We start from the raw sequence: 18,030 nt of genomic DNA, 5'->3' as shown, positions 1-18,030 counted from the left end.
ATTGATCATACCGAACATAAAGAACTCCAAAAGCTTGCATCTGGTTCTCCAAGTAAAGGAAAACTGGGGCTTAATGATGAAATAATAATCAAAACAGTTACCATATTTATATAATGCAAGCTAACAATTCTAAATTATATCTGAATCATTTCTATATAGCTTTAAGAAGGAAAGAAGATGTCCCTTTCAGCTGTTGTCTTGGTCTTCTAACAGTTTTCTTTAATCCATCCTACAGCATGTCTAGTACCAACATCTAGCCAACCTAGACTTAAATCCTTGTCTCTGGATATCTATATATGAATGGGTCCCAATCTCTTGTAATCCCACAGAAAACTGAAAAACAAAACCCACAATAACTACTTTTTTCTGTATTTGGAATTTCAAGAATACATGAGTCACATGCACAGAACTCAGACACCCACAGTATCCTAGACAAGAGGGAAATGGCACAACTGGACCCTTCTCACAAGTCACACTTATATGGCTGACAATGCTAAAAGGTTAATTTAAAAAGGTTTTCACCCCATGAAAGATCAACAGCAACATTCTGTATTACGGAGAACCCTGAGGAAGGGGCAGAGAGCTACAACCAAAACCTGAGTTCATACTTATTCTTAAATGTCCTATGAAAGATTCTAATTTCAAACCAATGTCATATTATGAACACAAAACTGAACTTTATTTATTTTCCTTGAAAATTAAGCATATAGGCCAATAAATTAAAATACATACATATATAGTCTTTATACCAAAAGACTTGTTTTGGTCTTCCACGTTGACTTTTCCTCCCCTTTTCACCACACGAAAGCCGCTCGCTCTCGTAACATGCGGACACCAAAGCGCTGCCACTCTCGCTGATAAATCCACAGTTCCTGAGTCGTATCCAAACATGCCAACACTGCCCCTCCTTTCCACGCAATCAGACGAGGATCCATGTCCTAGACAAGTGATAAAACTATTTCAGTATAAGCAGAGATGTATACTCCACTTACTGCAATCTGGGCAGGAACCCTACTGAGTCAATAAATACCTTAAGGAGCTGGGTCTTCTACCTGCGTTAGACAGCAGGACTCGTGAACAACCAACACCTCTCTGACCTGAGAATCCTGTTATTTTTCCTATTGAACATGCTACCCTTCACTATTATTCAACTAATAGGCTTTTCGGCAGGAATACATATGCGTGCGCGTGCGCGCAGGTGTGTGTGTGTGTGTGTGTGTAAAACAAAATAACTTGGATGTGTGAGTGGAATAAATATATCCCCACAATCCTTCCCTCAAGAGTAAAATCAAATAACATCACTAAGATCTATAGTGAGCTTTAATGAAATACAGGCATGACACAGGCATGATATACTTCTAAATTCCTGGGTTTATATTTCTTTTCAAGATAGTTCAATCCAAAGAAATCCTTGAAGATCTCTCTAGTCTAAGGACCAGCGATAATTCTTGACTATAATAGATAAAAATGGAACTGTTCTGGCTGTCAGGGTATGAGAGAACAGTCTTCTCGACCCACCTGGTTCTCTCTCAAAGGTGGAAGTCAGGTACAGCAGGGGCCAAAACCTGGAATTCAGTCCCCTAGCCCAGAGCTCCTGCCACCTCTGTGACATGTTCAAAGTAATTTTTCCACTCTCCCAAGCTCTGACAACCTCACCAGACACAAACCTATGCCTCCCAGGATTTTAGCTGTCCACTTATTTTACAATTAGAAATAACTGTTAATAGTTTCATTTGCATACAGTCCAACTTGCACCACAAACCAACACACCTTGGGCCTTGTAATCACATCCACATTTTCAATAATTCGCCTGAATGAAGGTGGCATTTTGTTGAGAATTCTGTGCTGCAGAAATTCTTGAGCTTTATGAAACATCAAACCACCGCCCACTACCAGGATGGAGCTGTACATCTTCTTTTTGGTATCATCAGACGCTGAAAAGACATCGACAGCCCTTCCACTTACCCACCACCATCACTCGGCCAAGCCACAATCATCTCTTGCTTGGACAACTGCACAATAACCTCCTCAAAGATCTCCCTCCAGTCCACTCTCACACCCACCCTCACAACACAGCCAAAGGAACCTTGTAGAACAAATCTCAGCATGCTGCCACCCTACCCTCATACCTTGTTATTCACAGGATTAAGACCACACTCTCCAAGGTGTCCATGAGGCCCAGTATGGTGTGGTCCTCCCCCACTGTCTAGCCTCATCCCCACACTCTGCCTCCCACATCAGCCTTGGCAGCCTTCTTCCTCTGCCTGGAATGCCACCCTGTATGACTACTAACCTGCTCTCCATCTGAGACCTCTTACGTGGCTCTTCAAGAAAGCATTCCCTGCTTCCCACCCTCCACACCTTTCCCAGAGTAAGTAAAACACCTTTATTACATCTCTAAATCATGAGTTCTTAGTCAAGAATCTTTAATTCAACTTTGCAGCACCCACAACAGTTGTAATTTCATATTGTGTAATTATGTTATTCTCACTATGCTGTACAATCAATAAGGCCAAGAACCAATTATTCTATTTCTTACTATACTCCTAATACCTGGCAAGTTAAGGACAGGGTAGGTGCTTGATAAGTTTCTGAATGACCATACTACACTGCACAAATATACCCTAGATTGAACCATTTATTTAATTGCTATTTCTGGTGTCCCCAAATGTGCTTACAACAGCAGTCTATGCTATGTAGGATGGCTTTGTCAAGGCCTAGGGCTTTCCCTTCGAACAGTGAGATGGCTGTCTTCCTGGACATCAGTGCAGTGAGGGCCTCCTCGGAGTCATTGCCTGCCATCAGGCAGTCTCCCTGGGAGGATCCTAAATCCACTTCCTGAGAATGGAGTCTTTCTGGAAGATCAGAGGACTGGCCACGAAGATCTCCTTCAAATCCAATGGGTTTGGATGCTGATTTTCGGTCAGCAGTAGCTTTTGCAGACTATAAATTAAAAGAACAATCAAGTAAATGGTGTGACCACCACAGAACACTGTGGACGTTGTCTAGCTAGATCCCACCCTCCCTAACATGCACCATTATGAAACAAAAGTCAGCAAGTTATATACACACTGCCCAGCATCCAACCCCAAGATAACCTGGGAGTGAGGGGCAAGTATGCTTAAAATCCAAAGCAGTCTCTGTTGGACTCAGGGTGGGTCTATCACTGGTTGGATTTGCAAGTTGAAATGTTAGTATTGATGCTTTTTCTCCTGAGTGGAATATTTCAGTAGGATTCATGGGCCATTGGCTATTATGAAATCCTCATTTTTAGATTCTATCTACTGCCTCACACTTGCCTATGGGCAGGAACAATGACTAGAAAAGGCTTATAGTTCTCATCTGTTTTTCATCACGAGCTGCTAACGTTTCATCAGCAGGTAAGAGTTTCATTTTATGCTTCTACATCAGACTTCTTATTACTGGAACTAGTTTTGAACAAAAAAATTCAGCTATATGCCTACGCCATATACCTTTCACAATATAATTACAAAGTAGGTGAGATTTTACTGAAAATACTACAGATCATGTAAGTAGATGATATTATATATATTGGCAAAAGGAAAATGTCTTAACTTTTTAAATACATAGCGTGGCATTCAGAAAACTGAATTAATGTCTGCTGAATAAAGAAATCTGTCATCTGGATTTTAAATTCAGACTTCAATTAGGCATTGTGATGCACACCTGTAATCCCAGCTACTCAAGGCTGAGGCAGGAAGATTGCCAGTTTTGAGGGTAGGTTGGGCAACTCAGCTAGATCCTATCTCAAAATAAAAAATAAAAAAGGGCTAGGGATGTAGCCCAGTAGTAGAGCACTTGCCTATCATGTGCAAGGCCCTGGGATCAATCTCCAATACTGTAAAATACAAAACAACAACAAAATTCACACTTCAGCTCCAGTTCTAAAAGCAGTATCAGGGTTATTCTGCTGAAGACTGAAAGGCTCAGTCATCCATTAATTCTGGGCAAACTTCTCCTGCCGGGACAAAATTGTCTCTTCTCCCAATAGAATTACTGTGAACCTGTTCTTGCTTGCTCTGTGTGGCCAGTAGATAATGTTCATCATGAGGATCCTCAGGATCACCCTGAGATCTGTGCTGCAAAGTTGTCATTTTCTGTCCAACGATTCCAAAAGTTGCTGGGTAAAACAAAGCCATTGGAGCCTGAGCATGAAAGAAAAGAAGGATCAGAAAGATACTGTCTCCAACCTCCAACCAGTAAACTCACCATGTTCCCAGCAAGTGTACTGTGACTGAGCCTGGATGGCTCTCATTCTCTCTTTCTAGCCATGATATACACATCTATGGAGTTACCTGGAGTTTTTCATCTCCTAACCGAAACTGGTAAAGCAGGGCAGGAGAATCTGGATGGCGAATCTGAAACTCATGGTCCTGAAGCCCAGAGATGTCCTGATTCCAGGAAAAGATGCTGTCAGTGAATCAGTAAGAATGTATGTAAACTCCTCAAATTATGCATAAGCCTCTCCATCATCTAAATTTCACACATAAAAAAGGCCACCTTACTACTCTAAACTACTCTTACTATAACTGAATAAAACAAGAGTTCGAAGCTGGGTATGGTAGGGCACACTGTAATCCCAGCAGCTTGGGAGGTGGAGGTAGGAGGATCTAGAGTTCAAAGCCAGCCTCAGCAACTCAGCAAGGCCCTAAGCATCTTAGCAAGATCCTATCTCAAAAGAATTTAAAAAAGGGTTGGGGATGTGGCTCAGTGGGTGAACATCCCTGGGTTAAATCCCCAGTATCAAAAAACAAATAAGCAAACAAAAACAATTATTCTTTGCTTTCCTGTTTAACACTTCTGAAATTTATACCATCTGCAGTCTTCACTGATATACATTAATACAAAGAGTGACCCCAATTGATAAGCAAATTCTCTCAATTAGTATATTTAGGCTTTTATGTTTTTCATATTCTATTACCTGAAAAAGTAGAGAAAAAAAGTCTAAGACAAAAAGTAAAAAAGTAAGCCAATCCACATATATAAAATATATATTATGATTAAATGTTATATATATATGATTACAGGTAAACTATTCACAATGCTAAGAAAGTGCTTCAAATTTTAATAAAATGTCCACATCTATATATTTTTGTTACATTTATTATACTTAAAATTTTATCTTCATCCTTGTCAGAGTGATTAGACATCTTCACAAAGAAAAATGTGCTAAGCTCTCCCGAAAAACAATCTGTACATTCCTGGGCTCAAGAGAGATTCTCACCACCCTGACCATATCAAAAAGCTCTCACCCCTTGAGAGCAAAGCTTCTAGGCTTTATTAACTAGGATTAAAAGAGCAGCATATTTAATTTAAAAAAATCCTTTAAATACTACATTTTTGATAGAAATAAAAAATAATCAGTATTATTGATTTTGTTCCCACCTGGTCTAAATGACAAAAAGTTTCTTTAAGATGCTGCAGAAGAAGGCAATCCATTTTATTTGTTAACTGGCATTCTCTGTAAGGGAATCCAGCTCGCTGCATGAGCCAATAAAAACATCTTGACACATCAGATCCTCCATAGGCCAGACAAAGCCTAAAGTTAAGAGGGCAGACTGTTAAATCTGTCAATTAAGAAGGTGCAAAGAGTTCTTTAAGAACTCCATTAGGCATAGAACATAAAAAATTTTCAAGACATGTTTGTTTTAAGAACTGAATGGAAGAATGGAATGGATAGTGGAAGGGACAAAGGGAACTTTAGCCAAAACCAGTTGACAGAGCACCTGGAAGCAGTCATGCTCTTTCCAAAATGTATTCGAAAAACAGAATGTACATTATTAAACCCAACTCATTTTCAAGTCAATGTACCTTTACCAGTGACAGTTGTTTGGCTGTCTGCATTCACAAGCATGTAGGGGAATCACCATAAGACATACTTATGAGAGAAAGGCTTAGAGAAAACTGTTCACGAACTGAAGGTTTCTACCACTCAGGAATGTTACCTTATTTTAATGGTAGGAGACCCGGGTCCAGCACTTTCTCCATACTTTGAGAACAACCAAACAATGGCAGAGCCAAGCTAACTCATACTAGGTTTTACTTATTTAAGTTTTTTCAAATATACTTTTTTAGTTGTAGATGGACACAATACCTTTATTTTATTTATCTATCATTTTATGTAATGTTGAGGATCAAACCCAGGGCCTCACACGTGCTAGGTGAGCACTCTACCACTGAACTATAACCCCAGCCCTCATTCTGGGTTTTAGAATGCATTGTAAATTGGGGTTGGAGGCAATAGATTAACCTTCTCATGAATGGCTTGGATCCTCTTTAAATTCATTTCTTCTGTACCTTGAGACTTAAACTACTTTAGTGAGGGACCACAAAATGATGCACAGAATCCATTCATGCACCACTCTACCCAAGTGGTTTGACCTGTGTGAGGATGTCTTAGGAAGGATAGGCAGCAAACATGTTCCTGCAGTTATTTTATTAACTTATTACCAGTGATGACACCACGACAGCCATTATAAAGTTATTCATCACTCACTGAACATCATTATGATAAAGAAAGAAAAAACTCAAAAAACCAGCTAGCTAGAAAATTTGTTTTCTCCTTTATAACTCACCTAAATAAAGCTTTGCCATGTGATTAGCTTCTCTATGAGAGGCCACAGTAAAAGAAATGAAGCTAACATTCACACTTCCTCTATGGGAAAGCATACAACTCAAATAAGGACTTTCAGGAGCTACTGATGTGGATTCATATTAGAAAGTTCTGATAAGGGCAAAATCATTTGTTTTTAGCCTTTGCTAGAATTTATATTCCCACAATCTTCTGGTTTCCTATGCAGACTTTTCAAATTTATAACTAATTTCTAAACTCTAATAATCTGAACGGACTTTGAAGGGAGAAGGAGTGGGTAACACTCTCTCCCAAGTTCCTACCGCGTGTTCCGATGAGATACCCCATCCTCCACACAGCACACGCTTGTCTTCTGGTCCCCAACGTCTACAATACATGTGCTGCTTAAGCCACTTCCAAAAGTAGCACACACAGACTCCTGATGGACCACAATCCCTAAAAAACAAAAAGCAGAGGACCAATCAGCTGGGAAGCAGTAGAGACTGTAAAACAATCAACTAAAGTCAGGAGCCTAGAAACCTCTAGGAAAGTGTCTGCAGCATTAATCTTTTCAGAATAAGCATTTAAATGAATCAATGAATTAGATTAACTTTGTCATCGAAAAAGAAAAACAATTTCATTTCAAGTAGGGCTTGCTGCAGGGCTATGGGTGTAGCTTGGTGGTACAGTGCTTCCCTAGCATGCATGAAGCCCAGGTTTTGATCTCCAGTACAAAAAAAAAAAAAAAAAATTAGATAAATAAAAATTTTTAAAAACTTTGTAAATAAAGTAAGTCACACCAGAATATCACACATACCTGAAAAACCCATCTTCATCAGTATCATATTCACTAGTTCTTTCACATGCTGTTTATTATAGATATCAGGAATTAATAAAATACATCTATAATACTAAAAAGAACAAAGAAAAAAGATAAAAGGGTTAACACATCCAGTCAAGTCCAATCCCACCATGCCTGTCCCTACAGGAGGCTTCCCCACACAGGAGCAACAATGTGGCTAATGGCCCAGAGGAAAAGCTTGAACACTGGTACCATCCTTTAACATTCTGTTTCTTCATGAAGCCCAAAGTCCCGCCCCCACTGTACTTGGAATCATCTCAAATCTGTAAAATGAAAGATAAGACAACTAATGGGTCTGAGTAAAGTAGAAAGAAGGCATAAACATGAGCAGGCTTACTGATTTCCAAATAGCACGGAGAGACACCAAAGCAACATAATAATAAAGAAAACATAGCAGGGAATTAATTGAGGAAGAACACCACCCTAAGAACGAGAATGCCTCAAGAAAGACACTATTACAAACAACTCAGTAAAGTCTACTTGTGTTGACCAAGAATCCTTAAGACAATCCAAATTAACTGGGAATTTGAACTCACCTTTAAGTCTTTCAGTGGGATTTCCAAGTACTTTTGTATTGCATGAGACCATATGACTTCAATATCTGCAAGAACAGCTGTAAGGGAGCCCCCAGGTCCTGGGTGAATATTTAACTGACCTCTTCTGATAGGCCAGTGGATATTGTAACAGTCCAGTGGATTAACATATAAGGCCTAGAAAAGGAGGAGAGGGAAAGAATTACATTTTAAAAACTCCTCTCCTAAAGACAGACTGTTCAACAAATGGTGCTGGGAAAATTGGAAATCCACATGCAGTAAAATGAAATTAAACCTCTATCTCTCATCCTGCACAAAACTCAACTCAAAATGGATCAAGGACCTAGGAATTAGACTTGAGACCCTGCAAGAAATAGAAGAAAGAGTAGGCCCGAATCTTCAACATGTTGGCTAGGACCACACTTCCTTAAGACTCCCAAAGCGGAAGAAATCAAAGCAAGCATCAATAAATGGGATGAATTAAAACTGAAAAGCTTTTTCTCAGCAAAGGATACAATCAATACTGTGAAAAGAGAGCCTACAGAGTGGGAGTAAAACTTTTCCACATGCACTTCAGATACAGCATTAATCTCCAAAATTTATATAAAGAACTTACAAAACTTTACACCAAAAATACAAAGAATCCAATCAATAAATGGGCTAAGGAACTGGGCAGACACTTTATAGAAGAAGATTTACAGGCGATTAACAAATATATGAAAAAGTGTTCGAAATCTTTAGTAATTGGAGAAATGCAAATTAAAACCACCCTAAGATTTCATCTTACTCCAATCAGAATGGCTATTATCAAGAACATAAGCAATAACTGGATGTGGGGAAAAAGGCACACTTGTACATTGTTGGTAGAGTTGCAAATTGATGCAGCCACACTGGCAAGTAGTATGGAGAGTCCTCAGAAAACTTGGAAAGGACTCACCTTTTGACTCAGTTATCCCACTCCTCAGTTTATACCCAAAGGACTTAAAATCAGCATACTACAGTAACACAGTCACATCAATGTTTATAGCAGCTTAGTTCACATTAGTGAGATTGTGAAATCAACATAGATGCCTTTCAATAGATAAATGGATAAAGAAACTGTGGTATATACACAATGGAATATTATTCAGCCATTAAGAATAAAATTATGGCATTTGCAGGTAAATAGATGGAACTGGAGAATATCATGCTAAGTGAAATAAGTCAACTCCAAAAAAACCAAAGGCCAAATGTTTTCTCTGGTAAGCGAATACATAATGAAGGTGGGGGGTAAAAGAAGAATGGAGAAACTTTGGATTACACAGAGGTAAATGAGAGGGGGAAGGGGGCAGGGGTATGAAAGATGGTGGAATGAGACATCATTACCCTAGGTACATGTATGATTACATGAATGATGTGAATCTACATCATGTACAAACATAGAAACGAAAAGTTGTACCCCATCTGTGTACAATGAATCAAAATGAAGTGTGTAAAAATAAAAAATACAAAAACCCCAAAAAACAAAAAACAAAAACCCTCCGCTCCTGGAGTTTTTTGGATTCACATAAAAAATCTAAGGCCAGAAATTAACATTAACATTTCTGAAAGAGGAGTTGGGAAATGTAGCTCAGCAGCACTTGCCTAGCATGCCTGAGGCCCAGGGTTCAATCTCCAGCACTGGGGAGAAAAACACTGGGAGCAACATTTTCTGAATGTTTTAGATGTTGAATGTGAAATATTTAACAAGCCAGGGGTCAGTGTGAATATCTGATCCTCAAAGCAGAATTACCAAAATGTTAAGAAACAACTAGAACTTGGTAGCATAGTAGATTTTAGGAGAAAGATAACATTTTTCTTCTTTCGTATCTTTGTAAAGATATTTCCTACCTCTTCTCCTACCAAATACTCAGGGTGATGAGATGTGTTTGTCCACTTATTTCCAGAACAGTGATCTAAAATTGCAGGTCGCATTTGCTTGTTGTAGGAACGTGCCTGAAAAAAGAAGAAAATTAGAAAATTTGTTGAATTTATACAAGAAGGGGAAGAGGGTAGCATAAGAACCCCTTCTGTTTCTCTCATTCACAGATCAGGCACTGGCAAATTTTAATCACAGATCCAAAACTAGTCACAGAAGGATTTTCCTGTTCTTTTCCACAATCTTGTTGGTTTTTCCCATGATTTTCATACCTCTTCTGTTATTCACAGTCAGTCCAAAATTAAAACTATTTTTTGCTTAAAGATGAATATAAACCTATACATAAATCTAGCTCATGTTTGCACTGGTTTATATTAAATTGAAGAATACAGTAATTATACACTCTCCAGGAAAATATAAACTTTCATTAGCTTGCCTTAAGAAACTACCTTATAAATTAGTTGGCTTGCCTAAGCATTTGTGACACTGATTTTGTATTTGGTATACAATTTATGAAGGAATTTTTCTTTCTTTCTTTTTAAGGAAATCTCATCTTGTATTTGCAGAATAATAGGGGAAACATGTGAATGGTATTACAGTCACGGGCCACATGTTTTAGTCAATGACAGACCACAATATGACAGTGGTCCCATAACATTATAATGGAACTGAAAAATTCTGACCACCTACTGACATGACAGAGCACAACATATTACTCACTTGTTTGTGGTGATGCTGGTATAAACAAATGTATTGCTCTTCCAGTCATACAAAAGTAAAGCATGTACAATTAATTACAGCACTTAATACTTGATACTCATAATAAACTATATTAATATATGTATTTAACCACACCATTCTTTTATCATAATGTCAGAGTATATTCCATATACATAATATATACATATTAAATATTTTATATGTATAGAGTACATATATTTTATATTTATATATAAAAGTTAACTGTAAAAGAGTCTCAGTCTTTCAGGAGATATTTCCGAAAAAGGCACTGTTATCATAGGAAACAACAGCTCCATTTGTTATTGCCCATGAAGGCCTCTCAGTGGAATAAGATGTGGGGGTAGAAGACAGTGATACTGATAATCCTGACCCCATGTCGGCTTGACTAATATATGTATATGTGTGTGTGTGTGTGTGTGTGTGTGTGTGTGTGTGTGTGTCTCTATCTCTAAGATTTTAACCAAAAAAAAGTTTAGAAGTGAAAATAGTGTCTTTTTAAATAGAAAAAAATATATAGAATAAGGATATAAAGAAAATATTTTTGGACATCTGTACCATGTTTGTACCTTAGGCTATATTACAGAAGAATAAAGAATTGAAGAAGTTACGGTAAAGTGGCTAGGTGTGGTGGTGCATACCTATAATCCCAGCTACTTGGGAGGCTAAGGTAGAAGAATTGCAAGTTTGAAGTTAACCTGGTAACTTAGTGAAACCTTGTCTAAGAAAAAAAATATAGGTATGGGTGTACATATGTATGTACATAATATGGGCTGGGATATAGCTCAGTGGTAGAGCACTTCTGGGTTAAATCTCCAGTACTGTTTAAAAAATAAAAAAAATTAAAAAAAAAAAAAGTGTATATATACCACAGTTTTTTTTATCCATTCATCTGTTGAAGGGGATCTAGGTTGGTTCCACAATCTAGCTATTGTGAACTGAGTTGCTATAAACATTGATGTGACTGTGTTACTGTAGTATGCTGACTTTAAGTCCTTTGGGTATAAACCAAGGAGTGGGATAACTGGGTCAAAAGGTGGGTCCATTCCAAGTTTTCTGAGGATTCTCCATACTGCTTCCAGAGTGGCTGCACCAATTTGCAACTCCACCAGCAATGTAAGTGTGCCTTTTCCCCGACATCCATGCCAACATCTATTATTGTTCGCGTTCCTGACAATAGCCATTCTAATTGGAATAAAATGAAATCTTAGAATTGTTTTAATTTGCATTTCTCTAATTACACAATGGAATATAATTCAGCCATAAAGAATAATATTATTGCATTTGCAAATAAATGAATGGAATTGGAGAATATCATGCTAAGTGAAATAAGCCAATCGCAAAAAAGCAAAGGCCGAATGTTTTCCCTGTTAAGTGGAGAATGATATATAATGGGGGTGGGGGGTGTGGGGAGTGAGAGAAGAATGGGGAAACTTTAGATTATTGAGAAGGAAATGAGAGGGAGGGGGGCTATGAAAAATGGTGGAATGAGACAGACATCATGACCCTACGTACATGTATGATTGCACGAATGGTATGAATCTACATCATGCACAGCCATAGAAATGAAATGTTGGACCCCATTTGTGTACAATTAATCAAAAGGCAGTCTAAAAAATTAAAAAATTTAAAAAAGTTAGAGTATGCTGAATTTGTTACTAAAGAAAAAATAATTTTAGTATAGCCTATGCATACAGTATTTATAAAGCCTACAACAGCAGACAGTGATATCCTAGGCCTTCATTCTTAGCACTCACTGTCTCACCCACGGAGACTTAGGTGTACAAACTCTGTTCATGGTAAGTACCCTACATGGGTACACAATATTTTATCTTTTATACTGTGTTTTTACTGTACTATACTTTTACTGAAGTGTGTAGAAGGCTAGACCATCTAGGTTTGTCTTAAGTCCACCCTATTGTTTGCACAAGAAAATAGCCCAGAGATACATTTCTAAGAATGTACCCCCACCTCTATTAAGAGACACTGGATAATAGAAGTGGAAAAAGAACAAATATGAAGAAAAAGTTGACTAACCTGTTCAGGAGACACAGGAATTCGTCTTGTGCCATTTGACATTTTTTTAGACCATATTGCTTGATCTACCATTTTAAGGCCATTTTGTCTTTGTTCATTACTTTCAGGTTTCTGAGGGGGAAAAAATAGAAATATGAGCAGAATAAAGGATTTAGTGAAAAGAGAAAGCAATATGGAAAGCTACTAACTTAATCCATTATTAGAAACTACTCCTTTAACAAATATTTCTTTAATCTCTGTCATATATAGTAATTTATAGGATTCCAAGTAATCTTTCATTGTAAATAAAAGTCAAAAAGAAATTGTGACCAAAAAATCTATACCCTCAAGTGACTTTTGATTAGAAATTTTTCACAGCACTAATAAAAGCATACCTACTTTATATCTACAAAGTATTACAGAGACTCTTCCATACATCTATATTTCTCATGTTTACAATTTTGTAACGATGTCACATTCTACATATTGTATTTTGAGTGATCAAATATTCAAGTTATTGTGGTTTTGTGGACTCTTACATGGGCAAGTTATAATGAAATTTACAACTGGATTTTAGTACTCTGATAGTTGTACTAAAAAACTAAAGGTTACCATCACAGTTAAGAGAAATGGAAATTTCTAAAACTGTCCCTGACTTAAAACTTGAAAGCTAGAAATGGATCATGATGCAATATACAGATTTAACATCTATCACAAAATTTTTTTCTAATAATTACCATCTGCAAAATAAGACTGAATGCTTATTTCAGGGAAATTATTTTTTTTGTCTTGAAATTACAGTGATGTAAGACTATAATAAGTGCTTGCTGTAGCAATTCAATTTGCTAATGGATTTAAAATATGACTTGGATGTAATGTATAAGTGTCTGGAAAAGAAAATGGTTATCAGTTAATTAAAAACCCATATCATTTTAAGTGACACTTCTGTACCTTCCATTAAAGATCACCTTTATCAACACCCAATTAATCTTTTTTTCCAATTAATCTTAATCAGTTAAAGAAAACTGAATTTACTTTTATTGTAACAAATTCTTTACAATCTAATCCAACAGTTCAGATGAAAAATGAGTTATTTTAAAACACAGTAAAGTTATGAGGATGTCTATTCAAGATTACCAGATACTCGAGTATCTAACCCTTCACTAGGAAACAACCTTGGGCTTTCTCTCCAGGTCCACTATTTGTGACTTACATTTAATCCTTCCCTTAAGAGCCAGTTGTCCTTGTACATCGGTTGCCCTTGCTGTTTGTGTCTTCTTGCAATGACATGAGGAATGCTGGCAGGAAGTGTGTCTGTGGCTCGACCAATTCTTAAAGTGGTTGAACCTGGATGTATTACAACGATGAAGTTGCTCTGGATTTGCTGCAAATGTGAAACACACAGATGTGTGACTTCAGTAAATAATATACAAGTATAGGTTAACAGATACACAGGTAACAAGTTAAACTAAGTTTCTTGTAAAGACTACTGGACTCAAAAGTATCAAAATAATTCAGTAAAGGGAGTTGAGAAATATTCAATTGCTGCTCTCCACCTTTTTGTATCTGTATGCTCTTGATCTGACTCATCGAGCACATACAGCTGAACAAATATTTGCTTAAATGAAACCAAAATTATACACCATAAATTAACATAATTCCTGAGTGATTATGTGCCTGAGACTATGGGCATGATGTTGACCAGGATGAAGTTTCTACCACCCATCTATTTACTAAGGAAGAACGAGGAATAGAGTGTGGAGAAATTATGTTCTGGGATCCTATGAATTGCCTAAAATATTTATTAAGGTTAAAAAAAAAAAATCCTAAGCATCCACTTCAAGCTTTCTGATTCAGAAGCTCCAGGGAGAACACCTAGGAACTGACAATTTAAAAAAGCTCCTGAGGTGACTAATAAAAATCACTTAGGTTTGATAGAAGGGGTCAGGGAAGAAATTAATTTAATAGAATTATTACTTTGTAATGTTGGAAACTAAGACTTTATATATTAATCACTTCAGAATGTGTCAACAATATTTTGGTCATTATTTTTAAAACCGGTTACCTTTGTTGGTATCTGTACTATTTACCTGATTTAGCAAGAGCTTGGGATTAAAAATCTGGAGTTCACAATTCTGTCCTCACAAATCAGAAAACTTTGCTACAATTCAGAATTCATTCTTGGACAACGGTGGACAAGGACTGACAAAGCAGCACAAATCCAGCACAGTGGCCTAACTGTGGGCTTTTGCATGACAATCATTTCACCTCAATAATTCTCAAGGGGGCAGAAAAGACAATCACTTGGGAGAACTATTGCTACACGAACTTGTTGAGGGGTCCAAGTTTCAGTAGGGAGTGATAAAAGGGACTCTGACAATCTGACACTAGGGATGCCTCTGTTAAGAACTGTAATTCCAGCCTGACTCTTTCGCACCTACTCTACCCTGTCCTCAAGCTATAGTTGTATCTTCTTAGCCTATCTTCCTTCCAAACAGTTCTGTGGCTTGTCAATAAAGATAAAGTTCAGAACCTCTGCCTAATTCTCTAGCTTTATTCTAGAACCACTTTCCTTTTAATCTCTTTAATCCTCTCAATCTATATTCCTCTTTTTTAGAGGAGGTCTTGCTATGTTGCCCAGGATGGCCTCCAACACTCAACCCTCCTGCCTCAGCCTCCCAAGTAGGTGATGTTACAGGTGTGCACAGCAAGTCCGGCTTCCTCTTGATTTCTTAATTTCCTGACTTTGAAGCCTTCAGACAGACAATTCCCTTTGCCTGAAATCTTCTTGCTCTCTCTCCTAAATCTTATTCCTCCTTCAAGTATAAAGTTAAATGTCACCAGACTAGGTTTGCTGCCCATAGCCCCTACAATCTTACAGTAGTCCTTCTTTTATGACATTGTCACTTCTGTAACTATTTACTGTCTGCCCTCACAACACACAATAAACTTTCCGTGAGAAGGGACACTGTTCACTACTCTATGCCAGCACAAGGCAGACAGAAGTCTGGGAGGTTGTTTGTTGAATCACTATGGCATCTCTCTCACAAAGCAAGTTGTTGAGCAGTACTTTCCCAAGCTAACCTGTGTATGACAGACATTTGTCCAACACGCTGGAGTAAACAAATGAGGCTGCCCACCATCAGGACTACAGTCTGCAGCATATTGACTGGGAACCTCTGGAGTAGAAAATGCAGCTTCTTCAAGTGTGGACAAATATTTTTTAACAATCACATATTTATTTTAATGTATTAAGACAAAAACTAGCCAGTACATTCCACAAATCATTTCCCTTAAGTAGTCTTGAAAAAAAAAAAAAAAACAAAAAAACACTACATTCAACACAGGTATCATAGAGAACACAGAAAAACTAAAGGGTGCTACACACTGACTGAAGGAAATACTTCTGTAGTGCTTAAGGGCCCAGGCTCTGGATTCATATCTGGCTGCAAATTCAGAAGCTACTTCCTTCTGATGACATTCCTATCATCAGAGTTCTTGTGAGGATAACACATATCCATCCAGCCACAGGAGGCGTGGAGGGAAGCTCTAAATATAGGAAACCTTCCAAAGTTCCCCACTGCCTTCAGAAGATGCCAGACTCCAGCATGTACCATTGTCTCATGTGACATGGCTTCTGCTATCTTCCTCAATTCCAGACATCCTGATTTACTGCCTGTACCTTCAGCACTTCACATCCCCTCTAGGTCCAAGTCTCTTCCATGCTGTTCTCCTTCCCTGAGATTTCTGCACTTCCCCTGCTAACTCCTGATTATCTTCAGGTCTCCGTCCAGATGTTCCCTCCTTTGGAGAAACCAACCCTGTCAGGGCAGAAGGAAGTGCCTGCTCTATAATCCTCTGCACTAGCCCCATTCCACACCATGCTGTTATCGACAACAGGAAGCTCTCCTACTAGGCTCCTGGATAGAGTGGGAGAATTCTAGAGGGTAGAAACTGGCAAGGTTATTATAGACCACCTAGCCTGCTCCTTCAACTGGAGAAACCAGGCTTCTGCAACGCTAATAATCACCCCAGGGGCCTACCACGTGCCAGGTACTGTGCTAAGCATTTTACAAATGTCCTAACCCACCCACTGGTGAGGAAGCTGGTTCAGATGAACCATGTGAAATTCTGTGTATTTAACACCTCCTTTTTTCTTCTGTGAATTGTGCATTACCTTTACCAGTTTTCCTGTGGGAATGGTGGTGTTGTCTTCACTGATCAGTAAGTGCTTGCATATAAGGTCCTCTCATGCCATGCTACTGAGAATGTGTTTTTTTTCTAGTCTGACTTAATCCTGTTCTGTTTTTGACAGGCTGGTCTTAATGTATATTTTAGACAAAAGTCTACCTTTTCCTTGCTTTGAAGTTTGAAGGGTCTTTGCTAACAAAGGAAAACACCTGAACCTCTAACAATCATCAGCTGAAGCCTCCGTGAGCCAGCTGGGTGCTAAACTCTCCCACATAGCAACTTGGGAGGCAGGTGATACCACCGTTGTAGTTTTCAGGCCGGGGACGGGGTTCAGGGCCAGCCGGAGCCGGCGGGAGGAAGGCAGAGCTCGCGAGCAGATCGCCAGACTCCCCGGGGCACCGCGTTCCCGCACAGCCGGCGACCCGGCGTGAAACGATCACCTTAACCACCACCCACCTGCGACAGGGTCCTCTAGGGAAGAAACCCGACCCCTTCCAACGGCCGCCAGGCCTCCCCTCCCCACCCGCTGCGCTCTGAGCCCCGGCCTGGCCGCGGAGGACCGAGGCAAGGCGCGGCGCCCCACCTCCTGCAGCGATTCCGGCACCAGCGCTGGCACGATGGGCCGCTTCACGCCGCGCTGCTCTTTCTCCTTCTCCCCGCCCTTCTCCTTCCCGTTCTCCGCGTCCCCCTTCTCAGCCTGGGTCATCTTGGCCTCGGACGCCCACCAGCCTCTTTCTTCGCGAGACCGCCAGAGCGGAAGGTCGGCCGCGCAGGCTCAACCTCACACCGGGTTGCCCGCAACCAAGATGGCCGCCGCTGGCGTCGGCTCGGAGGATTCTGGGAAAGCGGGAAGGGCGGGGCTGAGATTGGGTGGATGCTGCTGTGGTTAGTTCTCACTGTAGGATGTCAGCCACACAAGAGTTTTTCCGACCTCTTTGTATAGGCTGGCCAACAACCAGCGTCTCATTTTGTCTTCACAGGTATCTCTTTCTTCTGCAGGCTTCTCAGACACCATACATGCTCCTGGTTCTCATACTTACCTGGTCGTGCTCAGTTCATTCTCTGATATTGGGTTCTATGGGGCAAGATCTCCTTGGATGACTTTATTCCGTTTCATGATTTTAGATATGATTCTCAAATGTAGATTTCCAGTTTGGACCTCTCCCTGGGATCTAGACTGTTATCCAAAGATCTGTTATCT

The 18,030-nt window shown here is 39.2% G+C and overlaps 1 protein-coding gene across 1 annotated transcript; it reads right to left on the bottom strand.

The window, feature by feature from the left end:
• Window positions 1–652: 652 nt before the first annotated feature.
• Window positions 653–18,012, bottom strand: ACTR8 (actin related protein 8). Its single transcript, XM_079115726.1, has 13 exons — window positions 17,413–18,012; window positions 13,852–14,022; window positions 12,660–12,770; window positions 9,857–9,961; window positions 7,991–8,164; window positions 7,410–7,503; window positions 6,916–7,048; window positions 5,407–5,560; window positions 4,317–4,412; window positions 4,026–4,166; window positions 2,679–2,943; window positions 1,771–1,934; window positions 653–938 (listed from the first exon to the last, which is right to left on the bottom strand). The coding sequence occupies exons 1-13, from the start codon at window positions 17,533–17,535 to the stop codon at window positions 795–797; spliced, it is 1,875 nt and encodes a 624-aa protein (XP_078971852.1). The 5' UTR covers window positions 17,536–18,012; the 3' UTR covers window positions 653–794.
• Between the last annotated feature and the right edge of the window lie 18 nt (window positions 18,013–18,030).

This window comes from Sciurus vulgaris (genome assembly GCF_902686455.1).
Source record: "Sciurus vulgaris genome assembly, chromosome: 16".
Classification (NCBI taxonomy): domain Eukaryota; kingdom Metazoa; phylum Chordata; class Mammalia; order Rodentia; family Sciuridae; genus Sciurus; species Sciurus vulgaris.
Note: the sequence above shows the minus strand (reverse complement) of the source record. Positions and strands in the feature narration are given on the sequence as shown.

Coding starts and splice junctions, on each gene's coding strand:
- ACTR8 (XM_079115726.1), bottom strand. CDS start 17,535: ATGACCCAGGCTGAGAAGGGGGACGCGGAGAACGGGAAGGAGAAGGGC. Junction 7,504..7,990: donor TCCCACTGAAAGACTTAAAG/GTGAGTTCAAAT, acceptor TGTTCTTTTTAG/TATTATAGATGTATTTTATT. Junction 939..1,770: donor ATGTGATTACAAGGCCCAAG/GTGTGTTGGTTT, acceptor TCACTTGTCTAG/GACATGGATCCTCGTCTGAT.